Genomic DNA, 23,460 nt, shown 5'->3' on the forward strand with positions numbered 1-23,460 from the left:
TCTCGATTGGATTCAGGTCTGGACTTTGACTTGGCCATTCTAACACCTGGATACGTTTATTTTTTAACCATTCCATTGTAGATTTGGCTTTATGTTTTGGATCATTGTCCTGTTGGAAGATAAATCTCCGTCCCAGTCTCAGGTCTTGTGCAAATACCAACAGGTTTTCTTCCAGAATGTTCCTGTATTTGGCTGCATCCATCTTCCCGTCAATTTTAACCATCTTCCCTGTCCCTGCTGAGGAAAAGCAAGCCCAAACCATGATGCTCCCACCACCATGTTTGACAGTGGGGATGGTGTGTTCAGGGTGATGAGCTGTGTTGCTTTTACGCCAAACATATCGTTTTGCATTGTGGCCAAAAAGTTCAATTTTGGTTTCATCTGACCAGAGCACCTTCTTCCACATGTTTGGTGTGTCTCCCAGGTGGCTTGTGGCAAACTTTAAACGAGACTTTATGGATATCTTTGAGAAATGGCTTTCTTCTTGCAACTCTTCCATAAAGGCCATATTTGTGCAGTGTACGACTGATTGTTGTCCTATGGACAGACTCTCCCACCTCAGCTGTAGATCTCTGCAGTTCATCCAGAGTGATCATGGGCCTCTTGGCTGCATCTCTGATCAGTTTTCTCCTTGTTTGAGAAGAAAGTTTGGAAGGACGGCCGGGTCTTGGTAGATTTGCAGTGGTCTGATGCTCCTTCCATTTCAATATGATGACTTGCACAGTGCTCCTTGAGATGTTTAAAGCTTGGGAAATCTTTTTGTATCCAAATCCGGCTTTAAACTTCTCCACAACAGTATCTCGGACCTGCCTGGTGTGTTCCTTGGTTTTCTTAATGCTCTCTGCACTTTAAACAGAACCCTGAGACTATCACAGAGCAGGTGCATTTATACGGAGACTTGATTACACACAGTTGGATTCTATTTATCATCATCGGTCATTTAGGACAACATTGGATCATTCAGAGATCCTCACTGAACTTCTGGAGTGAGTTTGCTGCACTGAAAGTAAAGGGGCCGAATAATATTGCACGCCCCACTTTTCAGTTTTTTATTTGTTAAAAAAGTTTAAATTATCCAATAAATGTTGTTCCACTTCACGATTGTGTCCCACTTGTTGTTGATTCTTGACAAAAAAATTAATTTTCATATCTTTATGTTTGAAGCCTAAAATGTGGCGAAAGGTTGCAAGATTCATGGGGGCCGAATACTTTTGCAAGGCACTGTATACCCACACATTCCAGTCTTCTTCCACACACATACAAATACATCAACATCTTTCCATGCATGCTCTCATCTGCTCATTGAGTGATTGTCATATCAAGTGCCATTGCCTGTATATAGTTGTGCCTGTTGCCAAGTTGGATCCAAAGTGCCAAACTCCACTCTCCGCTCTTGTGTTCTAACCGACACCCCGAGGCGAATGAACCATAAAACATATTGAACCCAGAACCTCATACAGTCCATTAGTCCAAATTAGAATCGATAAGGGAATTGATAAAGAATCAAATCATTAAGCAATATCGATAATGGAATTGGAATCATAAAAATCTTAAGAATTCCCATCCCTACTAACAACTCTAGTTTACCTCAAAGTAGCGGAGTAAGAGTAGTGTTTCTTCTTAACAAATCTACTCAAGTGAAAGTAAAAAGTACTGCTGGTAAAACTACTCTAAGAAGTACATTTTTCTCAAAAAGTTACTAAAGTAAATGTAACGGACTGATTGTCAGGGGGCACTACCCACATCTGCATATGAGTACAGGGATTGATATCATAGATACTGTAAATTGACTGTGGTAGCAGCAAAAGCTTTTCCCTGAGGACAAAAATTTCTGTCAGAGAGAAAGTACCAATACATATATTCTTTTATTAGCATGTTACATGGTAATTAACACAACAGTTCCCCTTGAGATCCTGTGTGTCTACCCCAAAAAGTTACACAACATCGCGAGTCACATTCAAATACATAACAATGATTTCAAACAAATTTTCTCTTTTATTAACATACGTATTCTCATTTACCTTTATTACATACCTTTTTTATGAAACTGTAATTACCTTATCCCATTATAAAGTTAAGTAAAATAGACAAAAGTGGGACATTGCTGTTCCCTAATGCTTGATTAAACCTCAAGTACAAATGCCATTGTCACATTTTCAGATTGAATTCTTGCTTTTATAGGCTTTGCTGAATTTACAACATTCTACTGTAGAAACATCACATTGTATACACAAATAGAGGAGAGAATGAACGAAGGATTTCACACTTGAAACTTTGTCTCAAAATGTAACTAGGTACTGATTGGCTGCTTTTCAACAGCATGGACACAACTCAACATCCATGTTTGAAGGAACGTCCAACGATGGATCAATTGATTAGATATTTCACAGAGATTTCTTGTTTTGAGATTTACGGGCCCACAAAAAGATCTGGCAGAAAATAGATGGATGGACTGGGGTGTGTATTTCTACTGAATGTCGACATGGCGTTCGGCTCAGAACAACATCATCATGTTAACACCTTGATGGTTTCCAAAGTAAGCTTTTGTAAGAAAAAATACATTTCTGTAATATTTATGGTTTTGTGTGGTACAAAATGATAAATCAACAGTATATGTATTTGCTCAGAATAAACAATCAGCAGCTAATGAAAACAAGAGAGACATTAGCAAAACAATTTTGTGAACTGGACAAATGAGACCAGCCATATTTTTGCCACTTGTAATGAGGTCAAATGAGTTCTGCATCAAATAGCCTGCCTTCACAAAAATATTTAATACTCAATTTTGATTAATACTGTTAAGAGTGGGACTGTGTTTTCTGAATATGTAATATAATAATTAGGGATGTACCAAGAGAAAAATTCTTGGCCGAAACCGAAAACAGAATATTGGAAACACTTGGCCGAAAAACTGAAACCAAAAAATACACATTCATATAATTAATTTATTTGATTAAAAAAAATATTATTTCATTGTTTTCCAATTAATGCCATTTGCCTTGGCATTGGTTGTGCAACCCCGGAGGCTCAAGACATTTAGTTTGAAAGGTGCCAAGTCTGAAACCCCATGGGAGGGTGCATTTGTGGCAAACTCTGAACGGTGCTGGCGTTGTCATAGCAACACACGTCAAGGTCAATGAAACTTGGATAAATGCGCTTTCTTGGAAGTTTGGGACACTCAAAAAATGTGTCTCAGGCCTCCAATTGAATTCCTAAGCTAAATGAAATCTCGACGTACATTTGTGTGGAACTTTAGTTTACAACAACAACAAGCTCTTTACATGGCTATTACAATCCCTCTAAAATACTCCTTAAAATAAGACTCAGTGTTTTCTTGTGCAACAAGTGGAATCAATTGAGAGCCTGGTAAGTGGGCAGAGTTCTAGCGGCGACAAAGGCGAGCGAAGTTCCATCCAGTCGGATTAAACGGCGAGTGGCCCAGGGGGTGTGGAAGTCGCAGAAACAAAATGTGACAAAAAGAAGTGGTCATACTAAAAATGTATTGTACTAAACCACAGCAAATGCACATGTACAGTGGGGCAAATAAGTATTTAGTCAACCACTAATTGTGCAAGTTCTTCCACTTGAAAATATTAGAGAGGCCTGTAATTGTCAACATGGGTAAACCTCAACCATGAGAAACAGAATGTGGGAAAAAAAAAAACAGAAGATCACATTGTTTGATTTTTAAAGAATTTATCTGCAAATCATGGTGGAGAATAAGTATTTGGTCAATACCAAAAGTTCATCTCAATACTTTGTTGTGTACCCTTTGTTGGCAATAACGGAGGCCAAACGTTTTCTGTAACTCTTCACAAGCTTTTCACACACTGTTGCTGGTATTTTGGCCCACTCCTCCATGCAGATCTCCTCTAGAGCAGTGATGTTTTGGGGCTGTCGTCGGTCAACACGGACTTTCAACTCCCTCCACAGATTTTCTGTGGGGTTGAGATCTGGAGACTGGCTAGGCCACTCCAGGACCTTGAAATGCTTCTTACGAAGCCAGTCCTTTGTTGCCCTGGCTGTGTGTTTGGGATCATTGTCATGCTGAAAGACCCAGCCACGTCTCATCTTCAATGCCATGCTGATGGAAGAAGATTTTCAGTCAAAATCTCTCGATACATGGCCGCATTCATTCTTTCCTTTACATGGATCAGTCGTCCTGGTCCCTTTGCAGAAAAACAGCCCCAAAGCATGATGTTTCCACCCCCATGCTTCACAGTGAGTACGGTGCAATTAAGTATTCTTTCTCCTCCAAACACGAGAACCTGTGTTTCTACCAAAAAGTTCTATTTTATTTTCATCTGACTATAACACATTCTCCCGGTCCTCTTCTGGATCATCCAAATGCTCTCTAGCGAACTGCAGACGGACCTGGACGTGTACTTTCTTCAGCAGGGGGACATGTCTGGCAGTGCAGGATTTGAGTCCCTGGCGGCACATTGTGTTAGTGATAGTAGCCTTTGTTACTGTGGTCCCAGCTCTCTGTAGGTCATTCACTAGGTCCACTCGTGTGGTTCTGGGATTTATGCTCACCGTTCTTGGTATCATTTTGACGCCACGGGGTGAGCTCTTGCATGGAGCCCCAGATCGAGGGAGATTATCAGTGGTCTTGTATGTCTTCAATTTTCTAATAATTGCTCCCACAGTTGATTTCTTTACACCAAGCGTTTTACCTATTGCAGATTCAGTCTTCCCAGCCTGGTCAAGGTCTACAATTTTCTCCCTGGTGTCCTTCGACAGCTCTTTGGTCTTGGCCATAGTGGAGTTTGGAGTGTGACTAACTGAGGTTGTGGATAGGTGTCTTTTAAACCGATGATGAGTTGAAACAGGTGCCATTAGTACAGGTAACGAGTGGAGCCTCTTTAGAAGAAGTTAGACCTCTTTGACAGCCAGAAAACTTGCTTGTTTGTAGGTGGCCAAATACTTATTTTCGACTCTAATTTTGAAATAAATTCTTTAAAAATCAAACAATGTGATTTTCTGTTTTTTTTTTTTCCCACATTGTCTCTCATGGTTGAGGTTTATCCATGTTGACAAATACAGGCCTCTTTAATCTTTTCAAGTAGGAGAACATGCACAATTGGTGGTTGACTATATACTTTTTTGCCCCACTATATGCATTTAGATACATTTTTATTTGTATATTGTTCGCTTGATTAAACTCCAACCTACTCACGCACACGCTCAAATCCACTGTACGTACTCGATGTGCTGCGAGACATCAATGGAAAGCAACTTCAGAACGCACTTGGAGCACCATCGAGCCAATTTATTGTATTTTCCTTCATGATTATAAGTAATATATTTCTTTGATACCTCAAAATACTTCCAAACCGTGGACATGTTGGCTGTGAGCCAGTAGTGTTACTTCTCATCATGTTTTGATGACGTCATCACAAGAGGACTATGGTGCTTCTCACCATTCTGTGATAAACTTTTGGCCTTTTAATTGAAAACCAAAAATGCAATTCTAGCTGTTTTCGGCGCCGAATTTTCGGACACATCTTTAATATACATATGTATGTTTTATAATAGAAAGTAGCAATATACGTATATGTCAATTATTGTGTTTGGTTTTTTTAGTGCTGTGAGAGTGTACTATATCATATTGAGAGGTGTCTAAAAATTTTATTATGCCATCCAACTAAATGAGGTAGCCGATTAGAAGCATTAAGTATTAGCATCAACTCTCAGTATGAGACAGTGCCATTCTTCACCGCTGCACAATTACAGTTCACTTAATACTGTACCCACCTGACCATGTCAATGCAAATTAAGTGCAATTACCTAGTATCACCAATGTTTGCGGTAATATTGTATCTTTAATAGAGTTGGGCAAGTACTCATCAAATTGTGGTTAGTCTATTAATCTTGCTAATATGCTAGGATGGCACTTCAGGTGTTGGTTGGACTAAGGGATGACCTGTGAAAGAATGTTACATTGGGTTGTTCAGATTTTTTTTTTCAATGCAAAAAAAATCCACATGGAAATTTGTATTATTCTTTGGTTGTCACTTCGTACAGATTACTTATTTTGTTTTTCTCATTATTAAGTTGCTGATAGACACACACAAAAATTGGCAAAAAAATCTTGAAAGAAACATGAGGACATATCGCCAGCATTGAAAACGAAGCACAATTTCGGAAAGTTACAATCACATTAAAGACAAGTATTCCAGTTAGCAAACATGAATGCGATTAAACATAATTTATATGCTCAAAAGCAAAACTTGTGTGACACATTTAAACGAAACAAAAAAAAAATTATCTCCCGAAAAGCTGTTATGTTAATGTTCACTTGACTGAAAGTTAAATATACTACAGAACAAGCTCCAATAGGTTGAAAATATAACCCGTAGCATACAGCTGTACACACTCAGTTATCAAATCAGTGTAAATACACAATTGTTTTACAGTACTTTGATTTGAGTTGCCACAACAGTGGAAACAGCATGCAAGTGGCCTGAGCTGATGAAGATTCAGTGAAATAAATAACAAACAGTATAAATGTACACCTGTTGAAAGCATTTTAGCATTTTTGTGTAGAGGACGTGTTGTAAGAATAGCAAGATTGAATAACCTTTCTGTTTTACTGCTCTTATTTTTAAATTCCCACAGGAGTAAATTAATGTACTGTCTACAATATGCAAGCAAGGCCATGTGAAACAATACTTCTGGGTTTTTTACAGGCTAAAGGCCTGTCAAGCTCATGCTGATGATGTTGTTAGTGTGTCCACTATCATTTTGATCCATTTCTCCATTATTTGTGGACAGATTACAATGAAATTTGGTAAGTACAGTATATTCTTGGGAGATTTACGTGTCCATTCTCAGAGTCCAATTTGTTATTATTATTTTTTGATATCAAGACTGTTTAATTAATAGTAGACATATTGTCACCTGTAAATTAGGTATTAGCAAGTAGAGGGCTTGCGTCCTCTTCAGCCTGCAGTAACACATTAGTCTTTGCTTTTTGAGGGGAGGGGAAAATTTGATCCATCTCATCAAATTGACTTTAATTCATATATTTGTCCTTATTTCTATCAGTGACAAATTGTAATCTACACAAGAAACAAAAACCAAAAAAAATCCGGATTTTGAATGGATTAGAGAAATAAAAATGTCTGTATCATCAGCTTCCGGAGTTCTCTTAAAAGGGAAATACATCTAAGATAATCATTCATTGAGTCATACACGGAAATTCACAAGCAAAAAGCACGTGTTGTAGTTTACTGCATGGAGTTAAAAATGCAGGTTCAAGCTGCCTGCCAGTGAAGGCCACTGCCCAACAGCCAGGTAGGATGCTCATCAAACAGACACAATCAAACAGGTTGCCTCATCACAGAGGAAGAAAAATCATGGTATGCACTGCACATTAAGTTACATACAGTAATTATGCACCTCTGTATATTAATTTCAGCCATTTTTCATGAGAATCTTGAGTATTTGGTGTAAATTACAAAATATAATTAGGATATTACACATTAGGTTCATTTTTACTTATCCATTCTTTATGTTAATAAATCATGATGAAACAGAATGACCTATATTATTGTAGACCTGCAGAAAGCACTGAAAACAATTTATTGCATGTAGTTTTCTCAACAGCACAATTTTCTCAGTATTTTGGTTACATACTGTATGTATAATCTATTTTCTGTCTACTGCTTTTGCACTTATGGAAATGATTACAATGAAAAAACTTGAATTCCTTTTAATACATTTACATTTTCAGGCATCAAATATATACGTAAAAATATCCTAAATATAGCTAAATTCTCATGAGAATTGGCTGTTTAATAGCAAGAGATTCAGAGCAAAATGGAGTTTGAAAACAATTTCGGTCACGAAACATGGGTACTGCTATTCATCACCATAAATAGCAATTTATACTGTGAATGGAGTCCATTTGATCTCAATATGATAACGCTTCAATTATGAACTAATTAAGACTAATTTCGTAATCTCGTCATGTAAAATTTGGCAGATTATTCCAACTCATTAACTTTGTAGATAACCAATTGGTAAAATCGGGCTGACTGTGTGCTGAATATGATGAGGACACAGTACAAAAACAATTTTAAACCAGGAGCAGAAACGAAGTGCGTACGTATTAAAAAGAGGAACACAATTCCTTTAAAGAGCACTGTTTGCTTATTCCGTCCTTCATTTTTTCTTTTCTTGCGTCATTGGTGTCATACTCACAACCGGACGCGAAAAGTAATATCTGCAAGCAGTGCTTAACAGCACGTGAGGTGTTCTTATTGATGCAAGAGTCTGGGGGCAGTCAGATCGGTATAGCCATAAGGATGTCGGTGAATTGGCAAGAAAATGAATGGGAAGGTCAAAGGCCAAGTGGGAGGAGGACGAGAGGAGAGGTATTAACACTTGAAGAGAAGGCAAGTGATGCAGGCCAACAGGAGCCACAGTGATTGAGATACGCAGGCTGCGCCACTGATATCTCGGCCAGTTCCAGGTCCTGTGCACACAGAGAAGAACAGCGAAGGGAAGAAAGGGATGAGAGAAGTGAGAAAGAAATACTTTATATATATATATATATATATATATATACATACATACATATATATATATACATATATATATATATATATACATACATACATATATATACATATATATATACATATATATATATACATACATATATATATATATACATATACATACATATATATACATACATACATATATATATATACATATACATATACATACATATATATACATACATATACATACATACATACATACATACATATATATATATATATATATATGTACATACATGCAGAAAACACTCAGGTGACTTGAAGTTCTGCTCTGAGACCCCCATTTTGGCCAAATTTGAAAATTGTCTGATATGCATGTGTGATACATCATTGGAAAGCTTAAAATCTCAATTTTCTGGGGCAAGAAAACATTTGAACAGGAGGGCATTTTTAAAAAATTATAATTTTTTTAAACAGCAAAACCCTATCTGGAGGTGAGAGCACGCGAGAGCAGAATTACAGACGCCATGACTTTAACGAGATATTATTGCGTACTTACCTTCTTTCGATCCAAAAACTCCATGTAGCATGTATCACTGAGTGTCAAGACACAGCTGTGAATGGCCACAGCTGGATTTTTTGGGGATTTTATGGGTGAAACATGGTAACATAACAAGCGTCGCGATGCAAAAATCGCAGACATCAAGGAGTGTCCGAGGTGTTCTTTTACATATATTTACCCTTTTTAACGTTTATTTTTTTTCAATTTCGATTTTTTTTTTTTTTTTACCTAAAATTACAAAATTATTTCATGTCTTCAAACTTCTTTTCCAAGCGACGTATTTTATACTACAATCTTGTATTGCTGAAATTGAGTTGTTGTTTTTTTATTTTTAAATCTCATGTTACAAATCCTCATCCAATCTCATAGACAGACAGTACCGGTACATAAATATGAATCACATTTTGTTTTTTTAGTTTTTTGTGTATTGTTTAGCTAAGTGTTGAAAGGAAAAAAATTGAGTGATGGATGTGCTCCAGTCACCACTCGTGTAAAGTTAGAGAAAAGGAAAAATTCAAAGTACCAGTGTAACTGGGCCATGTAGATGTCCAACAGCACGGTAATTTTTGCGTCTGGATTTTTAAGAAATAGGCAGATGAGACATTAATTAGGATGTTTAATCTAAAAGGTGACGGGTTGGTAGGGTGGCGACGTAACCCGAATTTCTGTGTAAATCGGAATTAACCCTTTCAATACCCATGAACACCCTCTAAAGCTCAAAATAATTATCCAAAAACATGCATCATACACTGCTGGCCAAAAGTATTGGCACCCTTGCAATTCTGTCAGATAATGCTCAATATTTCCCAGAAAATTATTGCAATTACAAATGCTTTGGAAGTAATATCTTCATTTATTTGGCTTGCAATGAAAAAACACAAATTAGAATGAAAAAAAAAAATCATTATCATTTTACAAAAAAAACCCCTCCAAAAATGGGCCGGACAAAAGCATTGGCACCCTCAGCCTTATACTTGGTAGCACAACCAAGGTCTTTGAGATTCGGAGGATGCCTTCTCCAAACTGCCATTTTCAGATCTTTCCACAGGTGTTTAATGGGACTCAAGTCTGGACTCATTGCTGGCCCCTTTAGAAGTCTCCAGTGCTTTCTCTCAAACGATTTTCTAGTGCTTCTTGAGGTGTGTTTTGGGTCATTGTCCTGCTAGAAGACCCATGACCTCTAAGGGAGACCCAGCTTTCTCACACTGGGCCCTACATCATGCTGCAAAATTTGTTGCTAGTCTTTAGACTTCACAATGCCATGGACACGGTCAAACAGTCCAGTGCCAGATGCAGCAAAGCAACCCCAAAACATCAGGGAACCTATGTCATGTTTGACAGTGGAGACCGTGTTCTTTTCTTTGAAGGCCTCGTTTTTTTCCCCTGTAAACTCTTTGTTGATGCCTTTTCCCAAAAAGCTCTACTTTTGCCTCATCTGACCAGAGAACATTCTTCCAAAACGTTTTTGGCTTTCTCAGGTAAGTTTTGTCAAACTGCAGCCTGGCTTTTTTATGTCTCTGGGTCAGAGGTGGGGTCTTCCTGGGTATCCTACCATAGAGTCCCAGGTTGAGTCGTCAACTTTAATCCATTTTAACTGGCTGTAAGTGTGATTTAGTTATTGCCACCACCTGTTGTGTGCCACAGATAAGTAACAGGTGATGTTAATTACACAAATTAGAGAAGCATCACGATTTTTCAAAGGGTGCCAATACTTTTGTCCGGCCCATTTTTGGAGTTTTATGTAAAATGATAAAGATGTTTTTTTTCCCCATTCTCTTTTGTTTTTTCATTGCAAGCAAAATAAATGAAGATATTACTACCAAAGCATTTGTAATTGCAATCATTTTCTGGGAGAAATTGAGCATTATCTGACAGAATTGCAGGGGTGCCAATACTTTTGGCCAGCAGTGTATGTCACAGCAGTGTATGAACTATGTAAGTCCTAGCTAGACAGCGAGCTAAGCTGTAATGTTTCCTCTCTCTCTTTCTCATCAGCTGCGCGACTTCTTCGTGGGAGCAAATGCACTCTTCCTAGTGTGTGCACGTGCGCTCTTCTTCGTGGGAGCAAATAAATTTGTCTTCGTGTATTCATGTGCTCTTGCTCGCGTGCGGAAGTACAACCTGCTCAACACTTCCCGCGCCAAAATAAAAGCATACATCACAAAACAAAAGTCATCATTATAACCAAATACACAACGACTGGAGACAAAATGGTGGACGAGACTCCGGCGTCCTAAAGTCCAAATAACATAAGTCGGGTACGTCGTAACCCGGGGACTACCTGTATTACAAAGTGTGCCAAGGTTCGATTTGATTTGAGTCTTCTCACAGACCAAAACATTTTACAATCATCATTCGGTTAAATACTAATTCATTTATTTCCTAAATTATTTAAACCTTTTAGAAAATTAAAGTCAAGTCCTGCAAGCTGTTTTTGCAAGTAGCATTGTAAAAGGTTTGTATTCCCTTGGTTAAATGTAACTGCACTTACAGTATTTTTCCACCAAGTGGCGTCAAAGATGCAACAATCTAGACTCAGGATGGCGAAGGCAAAAAATATAATCTTTTAAATAACATTTTGCCGGAATACTTTTGTAGAAGAGAAGAAGGGACGAGATTTTCATGAAATATCTAGCAGAAGGTGTTAAATCTCATGACACAGTGTCAATTTGTCACAAAGACTCATCAACTTGCAGAAATGGGGTTTTATCAAAACTCAATAGTTTACCACATGCAACTATGCAATTCAATAAAGGAATATTGCATTAATACTGTACTTACTGTAGAGAAAGACACTGGAATTTTGGACACCCAGTCGGTTTGAGGCCACACAGGTATATTTCCCATAATCCTCTTCGGCAACATTTGCAATCATGAGAATGGTGCTAGTGCCAAGAACCTGGATACTGATGTCTTCAATATTGGACAGCCTGCAGTAGGTAAACAATGAATTCAATTTTAAGCTTCAGGCAGATTAAAATGACACCATTTTAAACATCACAGAGAAACTACTGCTGTTCATTTACTTTGCACCTTTTTCTCGCTGATATTTTATACATTTTTTTATTTAGCATGTAACGGTATTTGTATTTGTCCCATGCCATCACAGTACCGGTAACACAGTTCGGTGCAAGCAGTCAGACGGTGAATACATTTCAGTAAAAAAAAAAAAAAAAAATTGGCGTTAGTCCCCCATTACTCGAGAGGAGCGGTAGAGGTAATGCGCCTAGACCAAGATCCGACATTTGGGGAAAAAGAAGACAAAACAAAAAAGATGAAAGAGATATCTTTGATCACCACTAGGAAAGTTATGTCAAAATTACAGAGTGGGAACTATTAAATGCAGCATTATTAACACATTTTGAAGTGTATTTAGTTTATAGTTTCTTATCAGGAAAAGTTTATTTCGCTCTTGCCCTTGGTTAAAGTAATAAAAACACTGAGTGAGTGTTCATTTTGCAATATTTCAAGAGATTTCAGTTTTGGAAATATTGGCACTACCTTCAGTATTCATTTTAGCCAATATATAAATAAGTCTTATGTGGGAATGTATGTTCCCTGGTAATTGCTTAAAGTTGACTGTGTGTAATCCAACATTGAAAATGGTAGTATTTACTTTTTATATAGATAAAAAAAAAAAAAAAAAAATCCAAGGTCCCCAGCTGGTGCTACCTGACTTAAACTGTTATCTCAGTCGATCCCTACAAAAATGGGTGTGTTGTCTATTTTTGCACATGAACTGTGAATGTTTGGTGTTTTCTAATTATCATTTTGCACTTTAATAACAGTGGCTTTTTTATTTTTTAGCCAAGGGAACAAACTTTCAAATTTAATTAAAAAAAAATTGACTTTTACTTTTTTCCTGTTGTACCAAACCCTTAACGAACCGTGACCCCAATAACGAGGTGCGTACTGAACTGTGACTTGTGGCCAAAAGTTTGGACACACCCTCTCATTTGTGTGTATTCTTTATTTTTATGATTATTTACATTGTAAATTCTCACTGAAGAGAATAAAACTATGAATGAACATGTGTGGAATTATATAGTTAAAAAAAAAAAAAAAAAAAGGTGAAAAAACTAAAGACGTATAATATTCTCAAATCAATGGGGTTTTGGTCCTTCATTTGTGTTGCATTGAATGAGGTGTGTCCAAACCTTTGGCCTGTACTGCGTATATACAGTATATATCATATATATACAATATATATATATATATATATATATATACAGTGCCTTGCAAAAGTATTCGGCCCCCTTGAATCTTGCAACCTTTCGCCACATTTCAGGATTCAAACATAAAGATATGAAATTTTTTTGTCAAGAATCAACAACAAGTGGGACACAATCGTGAAGTGGAACAACATTTATTGGATAATTTAAACTTTTTTAACAAATAAAAAACTGAAAAGTGGGGCGTGCAATATTATTCGGCCTCTTTACTTTAAGTGCAGTAAACTCACTCCAGAAGTTCAGTGAGGATCTTTGAATGATCCAATGTTGTCCTAAATGACCGATGATGATAAATAGAATCCACCTGTGTGTAATCAAGTCTCCGTATAAATGCACCTGCTCTGTGATAGTCTCAGGGTTCTGTTTAAAGTGCAGAGAGCATTATGAAAACCAAGGAACACACCAGGCAGGTCCGAGATACTGTTGTGGAGAAGTTTAAAGCCGGATTTGGATACAGAAAGATTTCCCAAGCTTTAAACATCTCAAGGAGCACTGTGCAAGCCATCATATGGAAATGGAAGGAGTATCAGACCACTGCAAATCTACCAAGACCCGGCCGTCCTTCCAAACTTTCTTCTCAAACAAGGAGAAAACTGATCAGAGATGCAGCCAAGAGGCCCATGATCACTCTGGATGAACTGCAGAGCTCTACAGCTGAGGTGGGAGAGTCTGTCCATAGGACAACAATCAGTCGTACACTGCACAAATCTGGCCTTTATGGAAGAGAGGCAAGAAGAAAGCCATTTCTCAAAGATATCCATAAAAAGTCTCGTTTAAAGTTTGCCACAAGCCACCTGGGAGACACACCAAACATGTGGAAGAAGGTGCTCTGGTCAGATGAAACCAAAATTGAACTTTTTGGCCACAATGCAAAACGATATGTTTGGCGTAAAAGCAACACAGCTCATCACCCTGAACACACCACCCCCACTGTGAAACATGGTGGTGGCAGCATCATGGTTTAGGCCTGCTTTTCTTCAGCAGGGACAGGGAAGATGGTTAAAATTGACGGGAAGATGTATGCAGCCAAATACAGGAACATTCTGGAAGAAAACCTGTTGGTATCTGCACAAGACCTGAGACTGGGACGGAGATTTATCTTCCAACAGGACAATGATCCAAAACATAAAGCCAAATCTACAATGGAATGGTTCAAAAATAAACGTATCCAGGTGTTAGAATGGCCAAGTCAAAGTCCAGACCTGGATCCAATCGAGAATCAGTGGAAAGAGCTGAAGACTGCTGTTCACAAACACTCTCCATCCGACCTCACTGAGCTCGAGCTGTTTTGCAAGGAAGAATGGGCAAGAATGTCAGTCTCTCGATGTGCAAAACTGATAGAAACATACCCCAAGCGACTTGCAGCTGTAATTGGAGCAAAAGGTGGCGCTACAAAGTATTAACGCAAGGGGGCCGAATAATATTGCACGCCCCACTTTTCATTTTTTTATTTGTTAAAAAAGTTTAAATTATCCAATAAATGTTGCTCCACTTCACGATTGTGTCCCACTTGTTGTTGATTCTTGACAAAAAATTAAAATTTTATATCTTTATGTTTGAAGCCTGAAATGTGGCGAAAGGTTGCAAGGTTCAAGGGGCCGAATACTTTTGCAAGGCACTGTATATATATATATATATATATATATATATATATAAATAATTAGGGCTGTCAAACGATTACAGTTTTTAATCGAGTTAATCACAGCTTAAAAATTAATTAATCGTAATTAATTAAATTCAAACCAACTCTAAAATATGCCATATTTTTCTGTAAATTATTGTTGGAATGCAAAGATAAGACAAGACGGATATATACATTCAACATACAGTACATAAGTACTGTATTTCTTTATTATAACAATAAATCCACAAGATGGCATTAACATTATTAACATTCTTTCTGTGAAAGGGATCCACTTATAGAAAGGCTTGTAATTCTAAAAGGCTAAATGTGACTTTGTATATTGTGACTAAATATTACCATCTAGTGTATTTCTTGAGCTTTCAGTAAATGATACCGTAGTGACTTAACTGTTCTGCCCAAATGCATGAGAAGTGGTGCAACCATGACTGTGTGTGGTAGGAGCAAATGATATATATGTATATAAGAAAAAGATCAACTCTTATCATTCATTCCCACGTCACTGCCCACAACATTTCTAATTGTTGTGGGAGAGATGTGAAAGCTTTTGCCAATTAAAAAGCATGGCTCCAATGAATGTTTGTATCTACTTCACTAACTTCACGCTGCTGCTTAGCTCTGTATATAAGTAAAACGGTGCCATTATAGGTTGTTTGCGGAAATGCGTGAGTGGGTCGTGCCGTGCATGCATTAATTGCGTTAAATATTTTAACATGATTAATTAAAAAAAATAATTACCGCCCGTTAACGCAATAAATTTGACAGCCCTGTGGCCTGTATACAGTATAACATGATTTACACAGTGCTTCTCATATCCACACACCACAAAGCTTCTGATACTTTAACTATGTAAACTTTGAGATGCTTTTTAAAGCTTGAGGAATCAATACAATTTGACAAGTCAATTGTACTTTATACTAATGAGCTAAACTCTCTCCACGATGCCCTTCACCAAATAATACCTCCAATTCAAAGGATCCTATACTTCCTGGTTCTTGCTCTCATTAAGCCCTAAGAGGAGGTTCATTTGAGGTGCGTCCACTTAATTCTGTTCGTGTGGCTACAACGGGCAGGGGTACCAGACGTTTATGCTGACACATACTTAACTGAACATTAGCATAAAAAAAAGAAAAAGGAAACCCATAAAGCTAGGATTGCTCCCATCGGGGCACCTTGAAAGCAGTGTGCGATGTCGAGTGCATGTGAATGAGAAAGTATGGGGAAGAAATCGCAACATTCTCTTTGCGATTTTAAGGCTCCTTCCGCTAGCTTTATCTTCATGACAAGAGTTCATCATGAAAAATGTGCGCTGGCAGCCACCCTGAGAGACCCACACAATACACAGCAACACAAGGAGTTGAAAGCTAGATTCATTACTGATTAGAGATCAAAATGTTATGGCCTAATGTTATGGTTCAGTGCTGTTGTTTTTAAACACAGAAACTGAGGCCATGTCTACACGTAAGCAGGGTATTTGGCAAAAAGAAGAACATTTTCTATGGTTTGGCCTATCATCCACACGCATATTTAAACAACGGCTCTTAAAAACTCTGTAAAAGTGAAGATGTGCGAATTCTGCGTTTGTACCGCCACCATGTGGACACCGACAACTGAAGATTTAACTGTGGAAACGTCACTGACAGCGACAAACTTTGTCCCTATGTCACACATGAGATGAATGTTTACATTTTGAATAAATTTGACAGTTGCTTTGTGCATCCATTTATTTACAAACTCTTGTAGGTCTTCATATTAAAGAACACATGCGAAGGATGGACAACTATTTTTCACGCATTGTTATGAATGTACTTAAAAATGAATGAATGTGGTTTTGTATGGAAGCTTAACCCCCCCTGCATACAGTATCAAAGGTAAACTTGTTTTACTGCGGAAACTTTCCCTGTGTGTTTCACTGATCACTAATATCGATCTATGACAAGTTTGATAGTTTTTCAGGAAAGCCTTGTTTAAGGAAAAACAATCATGGTTTTCACCTTCCCTATTTGATATGGTAAATATGGCCACAACACATTTGGAGGCACATGAAATTAAAAGTGGGGTGATTTTAAATCAGAACATTTCACACATGAACAACAAGTGTTTCCTCGGATTAAAGAGAAACTATACATTGGTAGAATATGGCATTACATTTATCTTTGTCAACTACTTATAATTAAAGCACGCAATATACTGTAACTGTCCAGTCATGTGAACGGATTGGACTACAGTACTTTGGATTACTACTTTTAAGCATGCTTTCATTAAAGTCTTACAAAAGCACTACAGTGGGGCAAATAAGTATTTAGTCAACCACTAATTGTGCAAGTTCCTCCACTTGAAAATATTACAGAGGCCTGTAATTGTCGACATGGGTAAACCTCAACCATGAAAAACAGAATGTGGAACCCCACCCGAAAATCACATTGTTTGATTTTTAAAGAATTTATTTGCAAATTATGGTGGATAATTGTCATTCTGAAAGACCCAGCCACGTCTCATCTTCAATGCCCTTGCTGATGGAAGGAGATTTTCATTCAAAATCTCTCGATACATGGCCCCATTCATTCTTTCCTTTACACAAATCAGTCATCCTGGTCCCTTTGCAGAAAAACAGCCCAAGAGCATGATGTTGCCACCACCATGCTTCGCAGTGGGTATGGTGTTTTTCAGATGCAATTCAGTATTATTTCTCCTCCAAACACGAGAACCTGTGTTTCTTCCAAAAAGTTCTATTTTAGTTTCAACTGACCATGATCATTCTCCCAGTCCTCTTCTGGATCATCCAAATGCTCTCTAGCGAACCGCAGACGGGCCTGGACATGTACTGGCTTCAGCAGGGGGACACGTCTGGCAGTGCAGGATTCGAGTCCCTGGCGGCACATTGTGTTACTGATAGTAGCCTTTGTTACTGTGGTCCCAGCTCTATGTAGGCCATTCACTAGGTCCCCCCGTGTGGTTCTGGGATTTTTGCTCACCGTTCTTGTTATCATTTTGACGCCACGGGGTGAGATTGTGCATAGAGCCCCAGATCAAGGGAGATTATCAGTGGTCTTGTATGTCTTCCGTTTTCTAATAATTGCTCCCACAGTTAATTTCTTTACACCAAGCGTTTTACATATTGCAGATTCAGTCTTCCCAGCCTGGTGCAGGTCTACAATTTCGTCTCTGGTGTCCTTTGACAGCTCTTTGGTCTTGGCCATAGTGGAGTTTGGAGTGTGACTGACTGAGATTGTGGACAGGTGTCTTTTATACCGAGTTAAAACAGGTGCCATTAATACAGGTAACGAGTGGAGCCTCGTTAGACCTCGTTAGAAGAAGTCAGACCTCTTTGACAGCCAGAAATCTTGCATGTTTGTAGGTGACCAAATACTTATTTTCCACTCTAATTTGGAAATAAATTCTTTAAAAATCAAACAATGTGATTTCCAGTTTTTCTTTCCACATTCTGTTTCTCATGGTTGAGGTTTACCCATGTTGACAATTACAAGCCTCTCTAATATTTTCAAGTGGGAGAACTTGCACAGTTGGTGGCTGACTATATACTTATTTGCCCCACTGTAAGTGCGCCAACCATAAGGTATACTCAAGATTAGGCACCAGAAAATTGGACATTGATATTGAACGTATTTCTTTCTCAACTACTGAATGTTTAAAGAGAACTATAGAAATCCAGCTCCTCTTTGATAATGAGTCTACCAATCATTCACTTCATTGTTATAAGGAAATCATTTCAGAGCAGTAAACTAAATGAAATAACATGCAATAATAAATGAAATTACTATTGTGTACTAGGCCTGAACGATATTGGAAAAAACTATTGCTGCGATTTTTTGGGGGGTTTGCGATATATTGCGATATTATATTGCGATATTAAAAAAAAAAAGTATATATATTTTTTTCAAGAAATTTTCACAAGATGACTTAAATAGCTGTTTGGAAAGACTCACCATCACCACAGTGTACAGTCATCCCTTGTTTCACGCGGTTAATGGGGACCAGAACCCTTTCTTTTTTTTGTGTGTGTGTGTGTTTTTTGTGCCCAATGTATTTATTCAGATTTAGCATTGGAAAGAGATACATATAAGACATAGTTTTTTCTCACTTTTCCCCCCAAAGTGATTTAAAAAATGTATGTAAATAAATGTTTTTTAAGCACTTCAAATGTCATAATTATGATAAGTTTTAAACATAACTGTCCAACCAAATCATTTTTGAACAAAAATTAAGTACTGTAGCAGATAAATGCTTGGCTTTATTAAATGCTTCTGTTTAGCTGTGACCGTTGAAGTGACATGTAGAAATTTCAAACTCCTCATGATCACTTCTGGCATTTAAATGTCTCCAACGTCCCTACAGTACACACATTCATTCCAGCGGGGCTTCCTTACAACTGTTTAACAAGTTAAACGATGATTGACAGATGCCCGTGTGAAGTCTGCTTCTTTGGCCAGATCAAAGCCATCGTTGTGCCGCAGTGACTGAGAGGATCAAAAGGCTCGGAGAGGGAGGGTAGGAGGCTGTGCGTAGACCAGAAAGTGAGGCGTATGTGGATCAAAAAAATAGAAAAACTATCGCACGTGCTTGCCATGGGACTATCGTGCACACGCACATCGCGATGGCGATGTTTAAACGATATATCGTTCAGGCTTATTGTGTACTTCCATTAACTGTGACGAACTAATGAAGACTAACTATTAGGAGTAACTGCAACACCAGTTGCAAGTGACAAGTGAACATAAACAGGCAAATGGCCAAAATCCTCCAGGGGACAAAGCGACTTAGCTATCTAGAGGTTGACAACAGCAGATAATGCCTAAATATTTTAATGGCCATGAATCTTTCTTTTCACCTATTACTTTCGAGACTTTATCTGTCATAACATATGTGACAGTTCCTCCAGCATCCCTGGCATTATCTTTTGCAAAGTTTTAGTGCAGTAGTTTGGGTACAGAATCAAGATGAAGGACTTGCATTAAAGAAAAGGGAATATGGGGCCACTTCTCATTGAACTGCTATGTCCCAGCAGTCATTATCTAGTGAAGTCATTACACTTCAGTCCTTGCAACTTGCATTCCACACGAACATCTGCTTCTGTCACACAATTTTCTCTATCACACAGAATAGTCTAGCATTGTCTCTTTGCCAAGTCCCGCTTCCTCTCCACTATAAAAAGGCTATTCTTGAAGCAAGGATTTAGTCATTTGATTGTCATGTTCAATCATTAGAGTAGAACAATTTTATGAAGTAGCTGTCATGATGGCTTATATTCAGTTTAAGATGAAGTACTAAATTAATATCAGACTATTAAAATTGAACCTTTATGAGATCACATTTAGCAGAGGGTACCTAGAGATCAGCAGTGTACAGGAGACTATAGCTCTATTTGATGGGGAACAAGGAGCCAACTTTGGACAGGACCAAAGACTGCACCTTTTTCGTAGCCTATACCAGTGCTTCTCAATTAATTTCTGTTTCGCACCCCCTCAACTCTCTGCCGCCTTTGTAAATAGTACCATTTGTCGATAAAATCATTATTATTATAAGTACACCTCTGCATAACATTGTGCCCTTTTTAATATTAAAGAAAAAAAAAGTAGATCAGCTTACAATAAAGTATAACTTCGTTAACGTTGTTTTGTTTGTAACAGAAAAGACAAAGTGCATCACCTGATTTAAAAAAAAGTCACATCTGAACTGTAAACATACACTTAAGGTACACTTTTTGACCATTTAATACTGAAAAATAAAATTTAACAAAATCAATAAATGAAAATAAATTCAAATTGATTAGCAACATTAACTCATTATAATAACAATATGCAAAACTATTTGACCGAAAAAACAAATTAATAGAACAAAAACAAGAGTGTCATTGGACAGAGGAACAGTTTTTATTTTTGCTTTTTTGCACTAAGCCACTTGGTATGCCACCTTGTACGATGCTAATAGTGCTCGCTGGTTTGCTGATGTAAGACTGACAAAGCAGGACAATTGTTGGCAATATTCGGCACGTCTTTTCAAAAAAAAAAAAAAAAAAAAAAATCAAGTGGCTTGTCAATGTGATTGGGGTTTAATGTTTTTAAGTGACATCTTAATTGATTTGGCTTCCTGCTGTCCATTGCAAACATTTTTACACAGTCTTGGCTTTCCTCGTTTCCCACTGTATTAAAAGTCAAGGCCAAAAGCTAGATATGCTTGTCATATTTCCTTGTCTTAGCTCTTCATATCTCCAGTGCTCTTTGTTGTGTGCTTGTTTGGTTAAAAAATAGTGTGCACACTCTGAAAATGAGCATGCCACTGCCACCCAGAGTGGAAGCGCAATTCCACTTTATTGTAGAACGGCAAAAAAGTATGTTCCCCGAGGTCACATGCGCCATCCCCGGCATCGCTCTGTGCCCCCCTGGGGGGGTCCGCCCCACTATTTACCAAGTACTGGCCTCTACTATTGTAATTAAACCTGTTTCAAGACTTTAGAGTCTTTTTCTATTTCTACGATGGTTGGGCATCCTCAGTCAGCATACAGGAGAAAAGAAAGAGTGATTAGCCACTCCTCACCAGCCGTGTAATGCTAAGATGCTTCTTCATGTGAGCAAGACGCTATTTTCTACCCACGAAGCATTAGCTGAGATTACTGACGAACAATCTCCTCCCTCCCAGCCCCTTGTTATGTGCACGCGTGATAAATGGTGACAATCAATAGTGGTATAATTAAATGTGTTTGACTTTGTGCAACTTGCATCTTTAGTGTAATCTCTTTGGCCATGGATAATTGACCCTTCTTACCACTTCATTTTGAATCAGGATGTAAGACTGAATTTAATTTTAGAGTGTCATATTGTCATTATAACCCAAACCTTTCCATATTGACGACTTTTGTTTCAATCTGTTAGCTTGAAATGTGTGTTTTTGTTCTCTTGTGCTCTATTAAATCCCCTACGAGTCAACAAAAAATTGGTTTGGTTCTTTGAACAATCCAAACTATCTATAGGGGTAAAGGTACGATAAATATAAAGGGTGGTGCTTTGTGTGTATTTTTATTTCTGACCTTTTGTCATCCCTGAACCATTCAAATTCTGGTGTGGGCACAGCTGTGGCTTCACACAGGAGCGTCCCCGTGCGACCAAGCTGGGCTTCCGAGCTCTGGGTTCTCTTTATTGTTGGAGGGTCTGTACAACAAATGATATTAATGTCAGTTATATTTACAATCTCGATAATGAACCTAGAGGGGAATACTGCACCTATATATGTGTAAATGAGGCTTGTTTCGAGAAAAAAAAAAAAAAAAAAAAAAAAAACATCACTGAATGATTGCATATACGTAAGTTACACAAAAGTGAATTGCAATCAGTTAGAACTACATTGACAGGACAGAAGGGTGCTTTATAATGTTCGCGCTGCAGTCTTTGGAAGTCTCAAATCATTCCTTCCTCATTTTCTTTAGGTGACATATGTTATGATGAGAATACTGATCAGTGCTCCCAACAACCTCTGTCTGCGGTTACTTACAGTTCACAATCACGTTGACATATTTGACGTCAGGTGTGGCAACATCATTGCTGGCCTTGCATTCATAGCGACCTGCTTGGGTTCGCATTATACCAACGATGTCCAGGTATTCCTCTCCATCCAGTGGCTCCGCTGCAAACAAGAAGTGACAGAAGAAAAAATGAGTGAGAAAGACTCAACAGCTTGTATCTACCGTACTTTAAACCTCACTTGTGTGAGAATAAGAGACAATGTGAATATATGGGAAATCCTGATTCAACCTGAGTCTGTTCGGATCATTTTTTGGTGTAAACACCAACAGCATCCAAAATTATGGCTCTGTGTCTCTAGTAAAGAAATTAGTAAAGAATTATTGTGCACGTTTAAAATGAAAGATATAATTGCAGTTTGCTCTGCTTGGATGACCCCTACTTGCATTAATGGATAGGTAAAATATAAGGGTGTCAATCTAATTTGTATGATCGTATACAATACATTCTTTTGAATCTACTATATAAAATAACTCAGAATAAATGGAAAGAGCAAGGAACTAATTTGTTTAAACTAGCTAATTTAATTGTCAGTAGACTCAAAAAAGTGTACTAAGTAAGTAAAATAATTAAAGCATAAATGCTGATATACTCTCTAAAGAAACACTAAATTATAATGTATCATTTGCCTGATCTTTGTCAACACACAGTAGAACACAAAAAATTGTATGTGCGTATGTATGATCTATTTATTGAAGTATAATGAAGCACGATTAAGTAGTCCTGTCTCAAGGGAAGTGTGAGTAATACAGTTTATGTCTGTGTATCCATGTTTCTCATTAAGGGCCTTAACAAACTATTTTTGTGCCTGCGACAGAGCCAGCGTGACACGGCACGCAACTGTTCAAGGAAATTTGTTAAATTGGGTGTTTTTAATTTGTAAACTAGCACCAAGGCGGCGTAATTGAACGATGCCGGTATGGTACTTGCATGAATTACTTTGACACCGATATCAAGACGGTAAACATACATATCA

The 23,460-nt window shown here is 37.8% G+C and overlaps 1 protein-coding gene across 2 annotated transcripts in view; it reads right to left on the minus strand.

The window, feature by feature from the left end:
* Positions 1–5,091: 5,091 nt before the first annotated feature.
* Positions 5,092–23,460, minus strand: part of lsamp (limbic system associated membrane protein) — a 475,339-nt gene continuing 456,970 nt past the window's right edge. For both annotated transcript variants that reach the window (XM_057839958.1, XM_057839957.1), the window contains 4 exons: positions 22,456–22,587; positions 21,995–22,115; positions 11,857–12,005; positions 5,092–8,482 (listed from right to left, as the gene is read on the minus strand). In XM_057839958.1, coding sequence (XP_057695941.1) covers positions 8,385–8,482; positions 11,857–12,005; positions 21,995–22,115; positions 22,456–22,587 — 500 coding nt within the window. In that variant the 3' untranslated portion in view covers positions 5,092–8,384. The remainder of the gene's footprint in view (positions 8,483–11,856; positions 12,006–21,994; positions 22,116–22,455; positions 22,588–23,460) is intronic.

The sequence above is a fragment of the Corythoichthys intestinalis genome, chromosome 6, assembly GCF_030265065.1.
Source record: "Corythoichthys intestinalis isolate RoL2023-P3 chromosome 6, ASM3026506v1, whole genome shotgun sequence".
Lineage (NCBI taxonomy): Eukaryota > Metazoa > Chordata > Actinopteri > Syngnathiformes > Syngnathidae > Corythoichthys > Corythoichthys intestinalis.